General features: G+C 35.5%; 1 protein-coding gene across 2 annotated transcripts in view; it reads right to left on the bottom strand.

Moving 5' to 3' along the window:
* Positions 1-21,605, bottom strand: part of dclk3 (doublecortin-like kinase 3) — a 30,579-nt gene extending 8,974 nt beyond the window's left edge. Inside the window, exons 1-2 of one of the 2 annotated variants that reach the window (XM_088601513.1) lie at positions 19,148-21,605; positions 6,837-8,659 (exon numbers count right to left, since the gene is read on the bottom strand). In XM_088601513.1, coding sequence (XP_088457639.1) covers positions 6,837-8,659; positions 19,148-19,184 — 1,860 coding nt within the window. In that variant the 5' untranslated portion in view covers positions 19,185-21,605. Of the gene's footprint in view, positions 1-6,836; positions 8,660-14,438; positions 14,648-19,147 lie in introns of those variants that run through there. The other variant, XM_088601512.1, reaches the window with a different exon arrangement.
* Between the last annotated feature and the right edge of the window lie 38 nt (positions 21,606-21,643).

Here is a 21,643-nt window from a genome sequence, read left to right as displayed (position 1 = left end):
CCCAAGCATACAGCCAAAGTAACACTGGAGTACATCAGAACAAGAAGGTGAATGTCCTTGACTTTCTATGGAAGAACTTAAAGATTGAGGTTCACTGATGCTCCTCGTCCAACTAGACAAAGCATAAGCAGAATTGCAAGGAAAAATGGGCATGCCCAAATCCAGATGTGTAAAGCTGATACAGACTGTAGATACCGTATGGGGTGTGTTCAGTGGGGAGGCAGAGCTCTCAACAGAGAGCAACATGTTGCCTTGGTAACCACAGCGGAGCTGAGTTTACCAGCTGATGAGTCTCAGCTTTGGGAACACTTTACTTGCTAGCTGAACACGTCCCACAGAAGAGATCAAGCCAAGACCTCAGTCGTGTTCAAGCTGCAGGTGAGAGGGGACAAGAGATCAGTGTCCCCATATATGGAGGTTTGGCTGGGTGAGAGCAGGGCCAACGCAGGACAGCATCTAGCAGCTGCATCTAAACCCCAGTAAGGGAATTAGAGAGCGACAGTTCCAGAGGGATCTGGGAGAAACTTACCTTAATCCCTGAAGGGACCTGGAAGGAACTGTGTGATTTGAGTCTTTAGAGACTGTGTAGTGTATGGAGACTAGAGTTTTAAAAGGACAGCAGCCTTTTACAGTGAGGAAGAACAGAGCTGTCAAGGAGATCTGCTGAAAGAGTGTTTAAGTGTGTAGAGTGAGTTGAATATTGGAGCTAACAGACGCAGTGATGGCTGGGTGGCAGGGTACAAGTGCGAGGTACTGTATGCCAGCAGCTGCGTGTGTGATAAAACAGAGGAGGCTGGGCACAGAGATGGTGCTCTGGCAGCTGTGAGGGCATAGCCTAGGGTGTGAGAGTGAGATGCCAGAGAGGTCGTGTGTGTGGTTTTTAATTGGGGAAACTGTGTTGAGTCTCAGCACGAGTGGTGAAGTGCTACAGGGGACTCGGAAGCTTAGTGAGAGTCTATGCACAAGAGTGTGCTGCTGGAGACTGTGTGTGAGACCCAGCCTGGTGGCGTCAAGTGAGGACATCAGAGGCTGGAGGTGGATCTAGAACAAGTTCTGGCTGTTTGTGAGAGGGAGCTGGAGACTCCAAACAACGCAGGGGGAAGAGGCTCCTGACTAACCAGGTGTTGAAAGTTGGAGGTGACATTTGTCGAGCCTGGGAGTCAGGGATCGAATGGCTCAGCAATGGACCTCCATTTTGATCTTAGAGGAGATCATATAGGACAGTGGTGAGAGTGAATTGGAGATGCAGGGTCTGGGAGTCTGCGAGACAAAGGCCCAGAGGTCACACCACATGTCCTGCTGCCTCAATGAGTGGGCCGAGAATATCACAATTCTAAGAAAAGAGTGGCTGCAGAAAAGTGCGAAAAGGTTCCCCAGCAGGCTTTGAGGGGTGTGTCCCCTTTGACACACTACAGACATGGCAAAAAGTTTCATGGTCAAACACAACAAAAATTTATGTTTATTTGTAAATGCAAAGTGTTCTTTCTGGTGCACATTCCAACACAGCACATCAACCACTCAATAAATTCATTTAATTTGTGAATAATGGTGGTGGCTTCTCAGCAGCAGAAACTGAGCAATAAGAAGTCATTTAGGATCTGTGTGATAACCGAGTAAATAATGAGAACATTTTTTGAGGAAAACCTGCTTGAGTCACTCATGGATTCTAAAACTAGGTTAAAAATTGTGCAGTTGAACATATACAGTAAATTAATATGTAATTTTAGTATGACAATGAACAGAAGCACAAGTGGTAAAATCACACTAGAGTGAATGTCCTTCAGTTACCTGGTAAAAGTCCTGACGTGTACAGTATCCTATAGGAAATTTATGGTGAGACCTATATTTGTCTGACTGATATTTTTATCCAAATCATCATACATTGTCATCTAATTATACAACTCAGTAATTTACTGGAACTGGATTCAAGTATTTTGCTCAAGGGTACAACATTTTGTACCTGAAGATTTTTGCCAGAAAGAATAGCAATAAATGTTATCATCCAGCTGTGCAAAGTTACACTGATCCAAAGAGACAGAGAGCAGTAATTGTTGCAAAAGGTGCTTCTACCAATTACTGACTTATGAGGCAGAATACTTATGCAATCAGGAAATTTTTACTTTGCAGATTACTTTACTTTTCTGACATTCAAGTCCCTTTGCATATTAAAAGTGTTCAGTCTGATTTAAAATGGTTTAAAATAAAAACTGTAGAAGCATATTAACATTTTCAAATATCAAATATTAAAATTTCACATATCAAATTCAATTTTCCCCAAATTTCAATACATCATTCATAATTAATCAGCATGTGACATTATTGGAAGGGAGTGATTAGTTTTGCAAGGCACTGTATCTTTTTATCAGTGTGTTGTGTGCTGATGCAAGATCACTATTTCACTATGCAGTCAACTAACAAATGCTTATCGGGATTAAAGAAAAGGTGACACAATGTGGACTGGTACACAGGATCAGGTAGTACATATACAGTTTTATTTATTTTGTGATTTATATTAAAGGATTAAAATTATTTGGCATAATATAGATATTGTCCATATACTTAAAGTGGATTTCTGGTGAGTCAAATGTTATGGTCGGCAAAGTAACACTGTGAATGCCAAGGAAAAAACAAAAGAGATTACCTCACACAATCTAATATGCATGCCATTCAATCTTTGCATCCTGCTCACAAAGCTGATATTTGCTCTAGGTTCTGTACTGCCAGCTGGTGGGGGCATTATTTGGTTGATTTTTAAATCAGCATTTCTTTCTTCTGCATTCTCAGTTTCCTTAGCTAAAAATAATAAGACCATATGGTCCAAAGAAGGAAGATAATATAAAATAGGAGCAACCGTGTGTGTGCGTGACATCATGTAAGCAACAAAAGCAAATATATGTGGATAGAGAATAGAGAAAGAAAGAGAAAGACTGTCAACATCTATATCTTTCCTAGCACAATTAAAAGATATTTTACATGCTACTGTATTTAGGAAGATAATGTGTTCAGATCACTTAAAGCATAAGAAATATAGATCAAATAAATCTCTCCAAATGTTAGCTAGGTTGTTTTGTAATTCTTTTCAATATTTAATTTAGTTTGGCACCTTCTCTGTTTCTGCTTGTATTCATTTCAAATCAGGGGTAAACAGTTTTGAGGAAGCTTACTTTTCAAAATAAACTTCTTTACAGGTACACATAACTTTTGCAAGGGATTAATAATCAAAACTAACAACTTGTGGGGCAATAAATTTAAAGTGTAATTAATTACAGTGATCTTAAATAAGGATATTAGTGTGTATACAGTAGTTACTATCTAAAATACCTCTTGCTGTGTAAAGCACTTCTTAAAAACAAATTGCTGTAACTTCCAATTTTAAAAAAGTAATCTTGTACATAATGAACTTTTAAGAGTACTGCATTTCTTATCAAAATTACTTCCCCTGACATTGCTTATGGAGAGCCTTTATCTTAAGGTGACCTCTTCTAACTCATATTCAGTATTTATTGTATATTTATAGCAGGTTCACGTCACATACTGTAAAAGGAAACAGTGCAGTTGTTTCTGTACCCAGACTTGATAAATTGAGGACATGGTGTATTTTATATAGCCTTTTCAGCTAAACAATGCAGTATATAGAAATATATTTATGAAGACTGGTTTGATTGAATTCTCCTTAACGACAGTTGCTAATGTGCTGTCAATATTACTATTATTAATCAAGACTTGCAAATGCTTATTACTGTAGATGAGGTAAATCAAAGTAGTTGGATATTGCTTTATTTAAGTTTTAATCTTATAGCAGCAGTGTGAACATTTATTTCCTTCGGTACTGCTTTGTACCCAGTACTGGTAAATGCTTTATCACAACAAAACCTCTTGAAAGATAGTTCAGGTGGGTAGCTGCGTCAGCGTGCGTAGGCTGTACAAGTAATAGGTTTATTCCATGCTGAAAAAAAGAAGAAAGAAAACACAACGTTTCGGCCATGGAGCCTTCTTCAGGTGTCTCTTGAAAGATGTTTTTTATTTATTTCAAGAAGCAAAGCACCCTGTCTGATTGTTTGGTTTGATTAAGTAGTTGTTTTTCATTACATAAAAAAAGCTATTTAAAATTATGAGAGTTTTTAGGCTAGCAACTTCTTCAACAATTTAAAAAAATGTAAGTAATGAGATGCAGTTTTGCACCACATTTTTAATACCTATATTATAAGGAAATGAGGGCACTGTTTAACCAAGTAATGAATGTCACCATGGTTACTCACTGACAGTGACACTTTCCTGTTAAACCTAGAAGAGATACTACAGATGCTAGGGGGATGCTTGCTTTGGAAAAATTGGAAAACTGTCCTAAATTCTCTCTGCTTATCATGTGCTTTCTAATTACTGCGTGTTGTATCATGATATCTAGGCTGGGCAAGTGAACAGCACTTGGTCTGTAGGTTATGTTTCACTGAGGCAAAAGCTCAGCAGTGAGAAAAGTACTTGAAATTTACACAACTGACAGCACTGTGTGTCATTATGAATATAATAATTATCATATTATAGAATTACATCATTTAATCCTTATAACATCAGGGCACAGTCTTAGAACAGTGGGAGTATCAAATCCGGTTTAAATCTGTATTAAGTAGATTTGCTTTCTATGAATTTGTAAATTTTTCCACAACGGTACTTGTTGGAAAGAGGAACAGAATATCAGTCTAAGGTGATCTCGTAAATATTTAGAGGCTTCTGTGACTGAACCACAAAAGTACAAGTAATTATACAACACACAGATATTTTATTTTGATTAATTGCTGGTTCTTTCTGTGTTTTCCTTCTGTGTATTCCTTTGTTTCTATGTTTCTAATCATCTTACCATCAAGGCTTATTGAGTGCAATCATCCAGCCCTGCTGAAAACAAAACAGAAACTAATGTCTAAAGACTAATGCAGAGGAGAGCTTGAGTGAAAGTAGCAAAAAAAACTGGGAGCACCTTACATTACTTACACAATTTCTTGGTATTTATGTGAGTGCTTATATGTACAGTAATTACAATGTTAATATGCTTAGCTATATGTAATGTGTAATTTTTTTTAATTGTACAGAGAACTACACGACTGGCACAGATATTTCTCTAGCAATATGAGTATTTCATTCCTGAAGTAATTTCTTGTTGAGATTATGTACTGTAAATGACAAGCACAGACATAGCTTTATTAGTGAAACATAGTAAAATCTTTAGTGAACATTATTTATTAATTCAGGTGGGTAGCTACGTCAGCATGCGTAGGCTGCAAAGGAACAAGTAGGAGAAGGCTCCACAGCCGAAACATTGTGTTTTCTTTCTTTTCTTTTCAGCATGGAATAAACCTATTACTTATTATTTATTAATGACAAGAGGTAATAAGTACTTAGATTTATAGAGGGATTTCCCATCATTTGTTAAGGACTAGTAATTCACTTATAAAGAATCAAAGTTCCTTACAGAGTACCCCTAAAATACAATTACTAACAGTTCAATAACAATTTCAAAGCAAACAAGTTACTACAGTATGTGCTGTATCACAGTATTTACAATTACAAATGTAATTATTATAATTAGATAGACAGTGAAAACATTCTTCTTGAAGTGGGAACAGAACTTCAAAATTACACTTAAATATAATAAATATGTGATAATAAATATGGTAATAAATATGTGTCCAGTGCCATAGATTAGATAACCTGAAGCCTACTGTATGTCTTAAAGACAACAGTGGATTAGTTATTTGGATTTATTTAAAATTTTGAAAAGCATAAAAGATGATTGCACTACGAACTGCAACAATTTATTTTTTTAAGTATACCCCTTGAATGATATTGTTAGAGCTAGATGGAGGTGCTAAACATCTAGCTTGTGTACATTGTCAACAGTGTCAAGTTCTCTGGAAGCATCAAAGCAAGAACTGAGGTGTGTACTGAGTTGTAAGGGGTCTGAGACAGACTATTTAAATGAATGACCAGGTTTTCCACACTGGGTTATTAAGATCTTGGTGAATCATTAACTGTCATCAACAGTCCAGGAACACAGAATAAAAAGACAGATAGAGAAGGGAGAAAGATGAGAAAAGAGAGGAAGCAAGAGAGGACAGACAGCAAGACACAAGGAATGAAAAAAAGGAGTGCTAAGCAGGTGGTTATGGTTCTCACCAACCTTAAGGAGCAAATTCTAGTTTTGTATTTGAACCTTGTTTAAAGAGCTTGCCATTCTTTTGTTTTTTAGGAAACTGATTTCCCATATAGAAAATCCCTATATTAAAAACAATCTTTCCTGCTTAGTGAATGCATTTTTAGAATATGGAGATGGGTTCCCAGTCACTTTGTAGCATCCAGATCTATATAGAGAGATTTAACTGTAGATCATATCCTATTTAGTTTAAAACATTAACTCTCTTGTTGGCCTGCCTAGGCTGCCTAGGTGATACAGTACAGTATATGGGATCTTTCAATACTGGGTAGTAGTCTTGGGTTTTACAGGTTAGTCAGGATGTTGGCTTCCGAGACACCTTGTAACTTGTATGTTGTGTTCTATAGTTTGTGTTGAGAAATTTTTAATCAATGTTTGTTTATCCCAGTTTCCTCTAATTTATTACTCCTTTAGCAAAGCTGTGCCAGAGAACAAAGATCTCAAGTGCCTCCTATTATACCAAATGCTTGGGTATGTGTTTGGCATTATCTTTACTATTCTGGGGTTATAATTATTTAATTTACTTATAGATTATACCAGTCTGTCTTCGGCAATTCTCTATTTTCTTAACCCCCTATTTGTAATAATACACTCTAAATATAATTGAATTAGGGAAAGGGACACAACTTACCAAAAGGTTCTCTGGTTTCAAATCTCTATGAACAATGTTCTTGCTGTGAATATATGCAAGTGCTTGACAAAGATCATTAACCATGAGAGACGCATTGTGTTCAGTAAACTTGACGCTTTCTGTGATGGAATCGAAAAGGTCTCCTCCCTGAACAATCTCCATAATGAGGTAAATGTCACTCTCTGTCTCGTAGTCCTGCAGCAGCCGCACCACGTTTGGGTGGGAGAGGCTCTTAATGATGGATATCTCATTTTCTATCATGTGCTCTTTACCCTTCAGTTTGGCCTTACTGATGATTTTCATGGCATAGGCAAAGTCAGTGTTACGAAGTTTGCACTCCTTTACAACAGCAAAGTTCCCATCCCCTATGGCTCTGCCAATCTCATAATAACTTTCAATGTCACTTTTGGTTTTCACAAGTCTTGGCTTCAAAATACAGTTTCTTGAAGATTCTCTTTCAGAACTTTGAACTTCTTCTTGTGTCTTTCTGGTTTCTGCTTCTCGCTGTCCTTCCTTATGCATATTTTTCTGTTGGAAGTCTTCAGAAACTTCTTCTGTCTGAGCTTTATCAGGGCTTTTATTTTCAGTCAAGTTGGGCCTTCCATTAAGAAACCTCTCTGATACTGAATTCTCATTTCTCACTTCAGAGTCACATGGATTCCTGGCAGATTGCTTTTCCACAGCACACTTCTTGTCTTCCAGATCCGTTGTTTTCTCTGATTTGCTTTGACCATGGAAAATAGGCATGTCCCCGTGTTTTTTGCAAGTCCAGCTGCTTTCTTTTCTATATTTCTTTGTATCTTCACACTCATGTTTTTCTTTCTGGAAATTATCCTCTGACATTTTGGAGCTTTTTGGCTTTTGCCTTCTTTTCTCTAGTGGCAATTTTTCAGGTTGGTCTTCCTCCCTCCCCTGTGCTTTGTTGTCAGGAGACACATTTTTTCTCTGGATTAAAGTACACTGCTCTCTTTGTCCTCGATTCCTTTTACACTTTTCACAAAGGCTTGCGTTTTCCAAGTCAATGTGAGCAAATTTTTCAATGTCCTCATCTCTGTGTGGGAGACGGCCCTTAAATCTGTTCTTTTCTGAGAGCTCTTTCTGCTGTCGCTCCCACCTTTCCCTCTCCCACCTTCTTGCCTTAAGCCTCTCCTCCTGACGGGCTTTGTCTCTGACTCTCTGCAGGTTGGTAGCTGCCTGCTTTGGAAGCTTGGGACCTTTCTGTTTGGTGACTATGGGCTCCTCATGAAAACCGCTGTCTGCTTTTGATGTTTTTGTTTGAGGTGTTTGAAATTGTTCCCAATTTTGCTGTACGATGCTCTGGGAATACGGACAGTCTGGATAGAGCTCCTCCAAAACGTCCTGAAAATCCTTTGCTGTCAACTTCTCCCTCCCTGCAGCAATAAAGACATCATCCCCACGGAAGAAGTCAGACACACTCCGGATCTCCCTGCCTTTGAGGCTGAACAGTCTTTTTACTCTGTCATTTTTCCATCGGGGAAAACCAAGGGCCTCTGATATGTCAGCCAGCAGTTGCTCAAAGGTCTGCACAGAGCGCCTATTAAGAAGAATAGTTATCTTCCTCAGGTTTCTCTTGCTGCCTGGCCTCACCACAGTCACTATCCTTGGCTTCAATGGGCTATTCTCTGCATGGATGGTATGAAAACCATTTCCATTGTGATGGAATGGGTTTTTGAAACAAGTGGTTCCTGACAGTGTCTTTCCAAATGTGCTGGAGCTCATGGGTGGATAAGTTGCCTGAAGTCTTATATCACAGTTCGCTTGTCTTAGATCCTTGATTGAGATAGGAAGAGAAGCTTGCTGTCCTACAATACATAAAATGGGAAGAAGGATTTTTGCTTAGTTATGCTGATCATTTTTTTAATACAACAGATTTTATTTTGAAATGTTGTTTGTATTTGTCCTGTGATTGAGGGAACTTTTCCAATCTATTATGCGTTTTTTTTCCTGGAACACTATTGGTTACAGCAAAATTACATAGAACAGATAATTTATTGGTTTATATATATCTATAATATACTGTATATTTGTTATATATACTGTAAGTACTAAAGCTTATATATGCTTAGACACACATATACTGTATAAAATATATAAGCACATAATTATGTGTTTCTGAAAAATTACTATTAAGTAATTAGTAAAATATTTCACTTTGTTTAATGAAAACATTTTTTATTTACACTGATATACAGTAACTGGTTAAATCTGATATAATCTGATATGTTTGTTTTTCCTAAACAGATAATGTAGGTACATTTTTCATTATGTTGTGCTCAGAAATACATATTACATAATAGACATGTTGTTTCAAATCAGCAGGAACAATATTTTTTGCTGGGTCCTTCTGCTAAAATGAAATTTGTTTCATGGCATGTCTGTGTTAACTGGATAAACACTCAATTCCAAAGGTGCCTAGATTGGACTCAGTAACCCGGGATTTAGTAACTAGGATATGCGCATGTAAACAGTGTCATGAGTAAAATTAGAGAGCACAAGCCAATCAAGAACTAGGAACCGGCAGAGTGGGGAGTTCTTGTGATGCCAGCTCAGGGTATGCTGACCATGGACCATGACCCTGAATAAATTCCAATGTCCTCCTTTTCTTTGAAATGCTTTGCAATTGTAGTAATTCTAACTGTTATTTCTCTCCTTTGCAAAATCATGAACAACAAAAAGCACTGGCATGACAAGTGTCTTTTTTCTCATCTTCAGTATCCTGCCTGGTCTGACCTTGATTTGAGAACCTAATTGATTTTAAAAACTCTGTGTAAATTGTTTGCTCTCGGTTAAAATAACAGCAATAACCTTTATACAATATCAATAGTTTTTTTTTTTTTTTTCTGTTCAGATATATGCCTTTGTTGCTATTATGATTTATGATGATGAAATTACAAGTTAATATAATTATTTTTATAGTTCAGTTATTTTCATTTTTACTACAAAGGAATATCCAAATAGAAATTTGTTTCAAGATACTGTACTTTATTTGATCACTATTATCTGAAGGACTGTAGGACCAGGGCCAGATACCCTCAGTCTAAAGCACAGAATTTACTGTAAATACAGTATGGTGCATGCATTGCACCCATATTGTTTAAACTAAATAAAACAGGATATTTTAACACCGATGTCTATAATGCTAGTGGAACTCAGGTTGAAATGATGTATTTAAATCAACATTGGTAATATTGCCTCCTTTGCCTGCCCTTTGAGTATACTGTATGACTGAATTCAAACCTCCAAAGTCAGTAATATTCCAAAATGCTACATCCCTAATATTCCCTTTCAGAATTATTGACATAATGAAGGAACTGGGTTAAATTGAGAGTTAAATTGTTTTCCAGTACAAGTTTTTAATTATATATATATATTAAACAAGACTGAAAAATATACTGATGGAAAAAAGAAATACAACACCTCTTCCTCCTCACTCTGGCTCTCCTGGCTGCATTGTGATTGGCTAAAGAGTGACTGATCCATGAAAAGGACCTGATGCCACTGCTGACGAGTACATTGCAGCCTTTGTCTGGTCCAAGCAAGTTGGGTTTGACATCTAGGAGGTGTGATCTGAGGGCCTCTGACAGGACGCCTTGCTCTAACGCCAGCAGCGTGGAGCCTCACTGTCCTGTCACTGATTGTGCGGGCATTGTGTCTGCCGACAGTTTCAGCAGCGGTACAGGTGGCAGATCTGAAACGATCTCTCAGATGGACCAGTCTGATGTGTCGGTCCTGCTCTGGTGTGGTCACATGAGGCAGACGGTCATCTGGCGGTCTGTTGAAACCTTCTCTGCAGTCAGGACACAGTGGAGCAGCTAACTCCATAGTGTCTAGCAATGCTGGCACGTGTCATGCCTGCCTGCATCTTGCCAATAGCCTTCTCCCTTGCTTCTGGTGACATTCAAGGCATTATGGAATGCACAGAAAACTGACTGTGTGTGGCCTTTCTCTTGCAGTGACCTAAGTTTTGAATTAAGGCCTTTTTAAAGGTGACCTGATCAGACATTGTTCCACCTGGACCTCGTTGGGTAAAAGTGCACCTAATGAGGTTTTGTGTGATTGGTATGATTGGAAAGTTGCAATGCCTCACTGCACAAGCTGTAGTGCTGGTCAGAGGGCTTAAAACAAATTGACAACTTTTTGTGATAGTACATAAGCTATAACTACAGTATTCTCATTCCAGAAGATGTTGCGGGTTTTTTTTCCACCAGTATACAGTACAGTATATAGAACCTGATTGGACTTGCAGCTGTCAGTCTTCTGTACTGTGAGAATGTTAAAAGTGGAATGTAAAGGCCAGATTTATATACACTCATATATTCAAAATTGACTTTAAACATGCTATATGGTTTTCTGAAATATACACATTCATCTTTTTGACATTGTTGAGTGTCCCATTATTATTTATCCAAGTCTTTCACAAGATATTGAGATGAATGGATTTAAAAAAATATATATAATTTTCTCCTATTAAAAGTTTGGAAGCTCAATTTTTTCTTCTCTTTCTTTTCTTTTTCAGTTCATAATACATTCATATAAAGTATTATGTTAAAATACTTGCTTTCGTTTTTAATACAAAATAAATCTGCACATTTTCACAACTTGCATTTAATTATAAAAATATTTATTGCATCAATGTTCTCCATATGTGTGTTGTTCCAAGTTATTTCTGTGCCTTCAAAGTTTGAAATTTTTGCAATGAAAAAAATATCCCATTATTGTGTAGGGTTCAGCTAAAACCCAGCAACCTCTTGTTTCCAGGAAAGAAAACCAGAGTATAGAAGGAATGGCTTTATCACAGGGGGAGTCTTTCAATAGATAACGGCTTATTCTCAGACTGGGAATAAAAAAGATGCCACCTTTTCATCCCAAGCAGTTCCTAGAGCAACCGGTTACACAAAAAGAGTCTTGACTTGCATTTAATTAGGCATATAATCAACAAGGCTGTTAGCCATAGATGAGTTCTGAATTGAGGACAGAGGTGTTCAATGGAGCAGACATTTAACTAAGTCAGAAATAGCATGTGCTTATATCCTGCAACAGATGTGCTCTTCAACCTTGTTTGGCCATTCCTTTTAGGCAAGTGCACCACCCAAAAAGCAGAACATGACCCCCAAGAAAGCTGGTGAAGTGATCTATCATGTTCAGGGACGCTGAACAAAAGACAGAAAATTGTCAATTTATTAACAATCTATATAGATGATATGAAACTGAGGTTTAAAAATAAACATATACTGGCAATTGTTATGTGATGTTTTAAAATATCAGAAAAGATGTTTATATATATATATTGAATATTACTGTAAGTAGTGAGTATGATTCACTGATTCAGATTCATTTTAGAGAGTTTAATCATTTGTAAAAACACTTTTTATTTATGGTAAAACACATTTTTTATTTACTCAACCCTTTCTTCCTTTTCATATTGGAGGAAAATCAAACAGAACAGCTGCCAGTAAAGTACATTTCAAGTACAGAAAGACTCTCAAATTGCCTGTGCTGATGAGAAAGTCTAACTCCTTCTGCTGAGCATCATGTTCTTCCAGAGGGGTAGTTCCTACTGTATACTGTCCTACTGCTGGCGGTGAGAGGACCAGAATAAGCTTGCTCATTCATGTTTAGTTGGTCTGTTTTTTTTGTTATTTATCACCCTATTTTTTAGTACAGAAAAAAGTCAAAGAGATATGGTTGTGTAAGAGTTTATATTACATGTACTGTATTCATCACTTTAATCCCCCTCCCACAAAATAATGGATAACACACAAGTTAAGAGTGGGGAGCTGAATTGTAAAAATCTAATTATAGCATTTTGTCATCATCATCTTGCACATTGAATAATGACTTCAATCTTTCTCTCAGGACAGGACCACTATAAAGGTTGCACTATACTCCATGTAATCATAGTGTAATCCACACCTTTCTTTGAGCTCTGAACTATAGTAAACATACACACCAAAGATTAAGAGTCCAAGTTAAAAAAAACAATACAAAATCCTAGAAAATACATTTTTCTGTTTTGATGGCTCTAATTTATAGATAGACATAATTAGCATTATTTATTCTTACATGTTTTACAAGGGAGTTTTTTTAACTAAAGCAATTAATGATAAACAGACACTTACATGCAACACAGTATTACAAAGTGCATCCAAACACTGCATTTGGATTGAAAAGGACATTCAGCATAGATTTCTACACATGACTGGAATGACACTTAAAGTTTGGCCTCATCCATGAAAGGCAATCCTTGTCCTATGATTTTTGTGCAGGTATTCTGTCTTGCCTTGTGTACTTTTAATAATTTAGAACTGCCAAGATCCTGTAACTGAGAATCTCAAATGACCTTGGAGTCACTGAGATGGAAAGAAAAAAAATCTGATCGCCCGTGTTTGCTTACAGAGCTATTTCTTCCACTGTTTCAGGAAAGAGATGGCTACCTTTCCAAGCATTGCTCTTAATAGAACTCCATCTGGAAGATGGTCCAAGAGAGGCAATGATCACACCCAAGCCCTTAAAAATCAAAATATTTTATGCCTAATTTTCTCCTAATCTATTACAAATACTGTACGGTATATGCATATTTAAAATGTTTACATAGCCTAGTATAACATACTGTATAAGGTGTTATATTTCTACAATCAAAATATCCTGTTATTTTTTTTAACAATTTGCTTTTGTTTTTGTTTTTGACACTGACCTTTTTTCTTTCCAAGATGATCTCACACTGTTTTGGAAATCCTGAGTAATTACTATGCATGTTAAAATGAGGTTTTGTAGGTAAAAGAATTGTAAATGCAGTCTGTTAACAATGAACATTTATTTTTCTCCTCATGATGTGCAGATAACAATATGTGACAAATATGATATACTGACAAATATGAAATACTTGTTATCAAATGTAATGAATACTTCTTTAAACTGATTTATAAAATTACAATTTCAGAGACTAGAAAATAATGTATGATAGGAAAAAAATAAGTATAAAAAGCTGCTTGTATTGTTATGATTATTATAACTTCATACACATGGATTAAATTATTACTTGTGGTTTGGTCATTGTTAACTTTTGTATGCTACTACAATCCTTTTTTAAATGATGCAGAGGTGTAAAAAAGAAAAGAGGTTCCATGATGTGAAACTTTGGGTCAAAAGTTAAATGCTTTTACATTCAGTGTTGCTCGAAACTGTTTCAGTTACCTATAAATGTTGTATAAATACTCATAAACTCTCAGTTTATAATAAAAGATGTTTATACTCAATTCAAAATTCAACTATAACACCACAAACAGAAACATGCTATTTTACAAAATGTTTTATCATACATCTGCAGTACAAAATTAGTTAAAATGTTCAGTTAAATTGTCTTTTTCATGGCGTTTGCTGTATATACAGTATTTTATTGTTGATTTCTGAGAGATGAAGAGATAAAATAATCTAAAAGGTAATGGAAGATAAAGTTACCATTTGTATCAAATATTTGTTTCATTAATTCCTTAATGCATTTTCTAAATCAGTGCAAGAAAATTGCCAGATAGCATTATAACAGGCATTAGGAAAGAGCATAGAACACTGACAGTAACTCACCCGACTGCCTCCAAATGGGACTTGCCACTTTACTAGGACCCTGCTCCTTGAAGGCTGGCATGGTAGTGAAGCAGATTTACCTCTATCCGAAGACACATTAACTGAATAACACTGAACTGCATTCCCTGGCAGTGTACAGAAAGACTTAGGGTATCTATACAGACTCCTCTTAAGTGCCCTAAAGTCTGCTTGTCACATTGTGAGGAGAGAAGAAGCTTCAAGGACACTGAATAATCCCTATGGGTGGAGTCCTGAGACTCAGAGAGAATTAACCCTCTTGCATCCTGTGCCCTCTGGAAACAATGGGCTACAGCATAGCACCCAATTATCTGTTATAATAAAATAGTAGATTTAATCTAGATTGTACATTACAACTACAATTTCTTTTGCTACCTGAATGTTTTTACCTGTTAATACCTTAATGGTTTTAAAAACATAGTGCCACAGGGCTTGACAATACCTTTTAGTACTGTAAATGGGCTATGGTAAAATGTTCAATAAACTAATGTATTTCTTAAACTAGTGCAACTAATACATTTTAAAACTGTCACAAGGAAAGGTTCACATGAGATCCTATCTAAACACTGGACAGCTGCTTATTTCAGAACGTCTTTGACATCTTGACTGATTTGTTGTCACAGATTTCATCCTCCAACCATAGGTTAGAGTTTAATATTTAACTCAATTGGCACATTTACTTTTCAACCACAATGATAATTGAGAGCCGCTAAGATGAAATTCTACTATATTTTAACACAAAAGTGGTCAAAATTTAAATAAACACAGCCTGCATGGAACATATCTTTTAACAAGGACCTTAGCAACACAACTACAAGGCAGCGAGAATGCTGTTTGAATGACCAATATTCCCAGTACAAATTTCCAGAGCCAGTTCAAAAGCTGCTTGGCAACAGTACAGAATGAGTGATTATCAAGTATCCTTTTCGTCTCCAAACAAAGCACAAAAATACGAAAGGGATAGTACTGATAAAAACTACATTGAAAGTTTAGTTGAGTACATCAGAAGAAACATCATCAATGAAAACAATGATTGTTTGCTTCCCTTGCCATGCACATGCACTTGCCATTTTCTTAGGGAGTTCATTTATGAAACAGATCTTAAATAACTTAAATAACTATAACTATATCATTGCTTTAAAAGTTCCTAAGAAAAATGACATTTATTTTAATAACTTGACTTATACACCAAGCCAAACATTTTGATGAGTATGTAAATCATAAATGGAGGAAGAAAAAAAAGTAAAATAAAAAGTAAAAATAAAAACTGTCACAATGTTTGAAGTAATCTAGGCATTAATTCATAGTCAATTTAAACCTTATTCGACATTTATAAGACAGAAAAGGCCATTAATCTCAGTGAAAATGAGAAAATACAACATACAAATACAAATACAAAATGTGTATAAAATACTATTGAGTCATTGGGTACTTTGACAGGTAATATGGTTTAAACAGAACTGAAACATTTATGGTTAAATTAGTGTTAGTTGTGTTTCACTGAATCCTTGCAGTATGTTTCACTACCACTAAATTATTTATTGACATAATGTACGTATAAACACAGCTGTCACAGCTGCCTCTTGGTCTGGTTACAGAAGCAAATCACACTACTAAGACGTCTGTGACGCAGGCGATCTTTCACCTCACAGACAGTAATGTATAAGGCCCAGTAAAACAGGAGCATGCCAACCCAGATTTATAACATTTGTTTTTCACAGGGCTTCCTAAAGTGAACGTGAGAAGAGGAGTCAGGAGTCAAAAAAGAACCTTCACAGAACCTCTAAATAATTTATTATTATTTCTTTTACCAGGCTTCAATATACTGTAGATAACAACTCATCTGGAAGTGATCCTCAATGCGGCCTGAGATTACCTTCTAGCTAATTGGTTTCACATTATATCAAATAGCTCAATTAAACTAAAGGCCATGTTTTTTTTTCTCAATTAGTCCTTTACTTGTTTTAGTAGTTACTGTGATAGTGTCTTTTTTGATTACACAACAGGTATTTTTACTTATTCCTAAAAAACTCTACCTTTAACATTCAAGTAATAGTGTACTGCATGTAGAGCATCAGTTGCACAGATCTGCAGGGGTCTAGTTTCCCGTTCGTTCATGACACTTGTAGGCTAAGGTCATTTTACCAATTATACTGCATCTACTTCATCACACTACTGTTTTACTGCTTGTTTTTTTTTATGTGCAATACAATTTGGACAATAAGAGAATGTTTATGTTGCTATTACATCAAAACATAAACTAAAATCAGTAACAATTCATTTAAAATGAAACATTTATAAAAACGTTCACAACAAAATCAACCACAAAAAAGTTAGAAAAGCCAAAAATGTACTAATGAGAAAAAGACATTCAGTGTATTTTACTCATTTGTGTCCAAAATCATTAATCCAGGATTGTTTCCACATATTTATGGTTTCTAAATTTATAATTTCAAAAATGTTTATCAAGACTGTCATAAGTCTTACTACTTATTTTATCTACAGATAACCTTTTAAAAATGAGAATCATGATAAACATCACTGGACACAAAGGTTTAGTTGTTATATTTGAAATATTTTCAAAAGTATAATGATATTAATTCTTACTGAAATTAAAGTTTAGCTTGTTTATAAGATATACTGTACTAAGATATACTATTGAAAGTCATTTAAATAGCACATTCTATCCCTAGGTTCCATAAAACACTCCATATAGAAGGGGACCTACATCATTAACCATTGATATGCAACACCCATTTGTGAAATGTACAGCTGCCGTTAGGTATCAGCAGCCCCCACTACACAGCAAACCAGAGAAGTGTAAAAACATTTTTGTAACTGAATTAAAGGCTAATATGGATATGCCTATTTGGAATTTAGGCAGTCCAGTTACCCCATTTTTATTTGTTTTGTTGTTGTTTTTCTAATACATTTCCTTTGTCACCCAAAATGAAATAATCTTTTTACTGCTGTAAAACACAGCTGTAATCTTCAGTAGCAACTCGTATTTTTAACTTGGACTGAGTGGTGAAATACACAACAAGACTTACAGTAGGTGATTATCTCTGTGAAGCCACGGTCAAGGCTTAATGCTAATGTTAATTGCTCTAATAAGTAAGCCGTTTAGCAACTTTCTGTAGGTCAGGCATACTCAGTCATTTCCCATTAGCACAGACAAGCCAGATCCCATGAGCTCTTAGTGCCATTAAGCTCTTTTTAAAAGAAAATATTTGAGCCAGTGATTTCCACAGTATATTATAAAAACACGTCCTAATAAATGTTCATTTAGTATTCTTTCAAAGGTATTGCTGGGAAAAAATGCACTCAAATATAAAATCAATTCAACTTTAATTAAACTTAGCAAATGAACTCAATATAATTATTTTTGCTCAAGAAAAAACATTTCACAAAATTACAATCCCCACCCTCCAATTGTTGTCACCACAAAGTCGCAGACTGACAAATCCATGCCCACCCACACACACTCTGCCACAATAACACCAAGCATCAGAGTGACAACAAATGTGCTCATGTGTATTATTTAGAAAACAAAAGAACCTTTCAAGGCTTCATCAAAAGGGATCAAGAGCGCTGAAAGACAGATAAAAGCATTGGTGATTGTGTTTGACAATGTACAAATAGAATACTCTGCTGCTAGACTTCTGTAGTGCTAATGCTTCAGTACAGGAGCTGTTTATCAGTGGTTATGCCAAAAATCAGATGAGCCCTGGTGTGTTTATTAATTATCTAAACACTAACCCACTTCCGAATGCCCACTTTTATACAATATACATAAAAAAGCTATTTTGATTGTCTTAAAACACCTTAATAGTTGTTCTGATTGATCATAGATTGAGCAGAGGAAAAAGGAAAAAGAGAAAGAGAACAGGTGTCTAATGGATGTTTCCTGTAATATATTTGTTCCTCAGCCTTCGAAGATAATTTTCTGCATATCTAATGTCTTGTAATTTACAAGATAGAACTTTAATACATTGTTCGTTGGATTTCCAAACCTTCTTTGACAAAACAAAGTGTTATCATAAATAATTATTGTATTTACCAGCAATATTTAGGAACAATGAAAGAAGAAATAACTTAAAAGAAAGTAATCTATCAACTAAGATTTCAATTCAAGAGTTCAATTAGCTATCAAAAGAAAAAAAAGAAAGCAGCATCATATTGAGTTAAGATACTTATAAAGCAAAAAAAAACACTTTCTGGAAAACTTAACATGAGTATAACAATAGCATGAATTGTTTTGTACATATTACCACCATCTCTTCCACTTTATAACTGTAGTTGAATATTTCAGAGTCTGCATGGAAATTGTTTTTGACATACTGTATGAATGTTTTAGTCTAGTTTTAGTCTAGTAAAAAAAAATTACAAATGTGATTAGTAATCTATGGAACGTGAAAAAATATTATCAATTTACATTAAAAGGGGCATTACTATTCTAAGCTCTTTAAAAGTAAAGGTTTTGAAATCTTATTTGTAAGATTTTACTAGTATTTTTGGTCTGTGTCTACCTTTCAGGCAAAACAATTCTTTAAAAATGTTTTTCCACCCAACTGTTGACTTTTTCACTCCACTGCTTTAATTATATGGTACTCTTCCTTAACATGTGAAATCAATCAAAAATATTTAAAACACAGTAAATCACAAATAATAAATACATAAAAAGCCAGTACCTGTTTGGGTCTTGTGATGCTGATTTTCTTGGGACATTTTTTACATTGTTTCTGAAGACATTATTAGTAATTAGAATATATTGAAAAGCTACAACGCTTCTTTTTATCTTTTGACGTCTTCACATCTTCCAAAAAGTTAAAAACAGATACACTGAAAAATTCTACCTGATTACCTGACTAAAAAAGTCTCTGTGGCAAACGTTCCCAGTTTCTCTCTATTCACCTCTGTAAAGGCCTCCCCAGTGAACTTGCTTCACTGCTGGGTGCTGAGGGATTGTATTCTGCTTCCAGGCAACCAGTAAACTCCATCCACAGTGTTGGGTGGTGTGTGCCCCAATTTCTTTGACAGCCCAGAGGACCAGGTAAAGAGCAAGGCAATCTTAGGAGGAGGAGGTTCAAATCATTGTTCTCTTTCAAAAGGAAGAAAGAGTTACTGTACCTCAACCCGAGACAAACAGACCTTAATGAACATAATGAACGCAGAATGATGCAGAACAATAATACAGTAGTATTGCTTTAATATCACATTATTAGTCTCATTTTTCTCATTATTATGTACTAGTTTTCCATTTTAAACTAAGAATTTCAACAACTGTGCAAGAAGATGAGATTATAAACATACAGACCTACAGTACAGGCAGTTTTTTTTATCTTTCCGCTTCTTGCTTACTGTATTTTGATGGGATAATGCAGAGAGGTACTGTAGTAAATCAAGTATAATATGTACAGTAGGAAATGACAAATCAAAGCCAAAGATAGGAAAAACAGACGTCTGGTGAGGCACAGCATATTGTATATATTTTGTTTATTAAACATGGAAATGGACTAATCACATTTCAAACAATAAAAATATTTTTTTTTTATTGGAATAATCATGTTTAATATAAATTAGACCTTGGACTCATTTTCTAAATGAAGATAAGTATTCAAAGCATAGATTAATAGATGTGGGAGCAGTTCTTCAATTTTCTTGTGTTTACTATAAGACACACATAACAGAAACACAAGTAGAAAAAATAATTGAGGATCTTTTTAAAATCTTCATGTAATTTTAATAATTTGAATTATAACTCACTTACTTTCCAGCTTTACTTAACCTTTTTATATTTCTAAAAGATTAATATTATATAATAATTTGTTTATATCGGGCTTTTCATCCTACCAGATCCAAAAGTACTTTAAATGGAGGAAAGGATACACTTCACCTACCACTGCTAGAGCATGCTATAGCTCTGTATCTTAGGCATTCACAAGCTGTAAACTGTAAAAGGCAAAGCACTTCACTCTGAGAAACCTAATTCCCAATTACTGTATATCCATCCTTCTCTAATCTAGAAACATTTTTAGACAGCGTAGGTCTAAGACTGTATCTTGGAAAGAACAGAGCTACAGGTATTTGTTTCACTGTGACATTATCTACATTATCACAGAGCTCACAGCCTCCCTGTTCTCCTAAACTGAAGCAGGGATCATTTCTTACAATAAGGTAGGGGTATTCCATTCTCCTTTCTTGTGCTGCAGGGCTGGTATGTACTGCAGGTCTTCATTCCAACTTATTGAGCATAACCAGGTGGTCAGTGGCTTAAATGGACCAATTTGGCTATAACAGGTTGAAGTCAATACAAAAGGTTGCAGTTACATCTGCTGGAATAAAATAGTGTTGGATCTTCCATCACAGTAACATTGTGTGCAAAATAAAATGACAACAAAGAGAGGATAAATGTACAGTATACTGCTGCATGACCCATAATTGCATGGAGACCACTTAAACATATCATGATTAAGAGATTATTCATGATAAAAAACCCAGCATTAAGTGAAGTGACTGATGCAAATCACTGGAAATCCAATCCCATATAAAGATTTAAAGCCAGTATTTTTAAATAATGTGGTATGCCCTTCCCAATGGAATCCTCTTTAGCTTCATAGGAGCAAGGGCAAAAAAATGACTGATTTGGGCTGACAAGGTCAAAGCAGGACAGTTCCTGCAATTTCAAGCGCAATTTAAAGAACATCACATGGGTACTGGGTAGTGATTTGTTTCTTTCTTCTAAAATTGTTAGCCTTTCTCTGCATGGGTCTGTTTCCATTGGTTTCTGTTAGCTCAGAGTTTAGAATGCATTTGTCTTTCAGGATCTGAAGTAATGCCCATCCTGGTGCTGAGGTCTAGTAGAAACAAAACAAAGCTTTTTTTAAAACTTTTTTCTCCTATACTCTTAATTTGACAAAGAATTTGAAGGATAACCACTTGTTTCTTATATATCCATTACAATCACATGTGTGTTTTGAGTTCTATTTATGCTTAAAGAGAACTAAAAACATTTTCGTTAGGGATTGTAAACAGGTTACTGGATATAAAGGCTCCTAATATTCCTTTTAGAATCAGGATCTATTAGTGTTAATGATCAATTTTCTTACAGTGCCTGGTTAATTACAAACTTTTACACAGTACAGAGAGCTTTAAATTGTATTTTAACTATAAAAGAGTAATACATA

This window comes from Lepisosteus platostomus, chromosome 12 (assembly GCF_059453375.1).
Source record: "Lepisosteus platostomus isolate fLepPlt1 chromosome 12, fLepPlt1.hap1, whole genome shotgun sequence".
NCBI classification, from domain to species: Eukaryota; Metazoa; Chordata; class Actinopteri; order Semionotiformes; family Lepisosteidae; genus Lepisosteus; species Lepisosteus platostomus.
The sequence above is the reverse complement of the archived record's forward strand: the minus strand, read 5'-3'. Positions and strand labels throughout refer to the sequence as shown.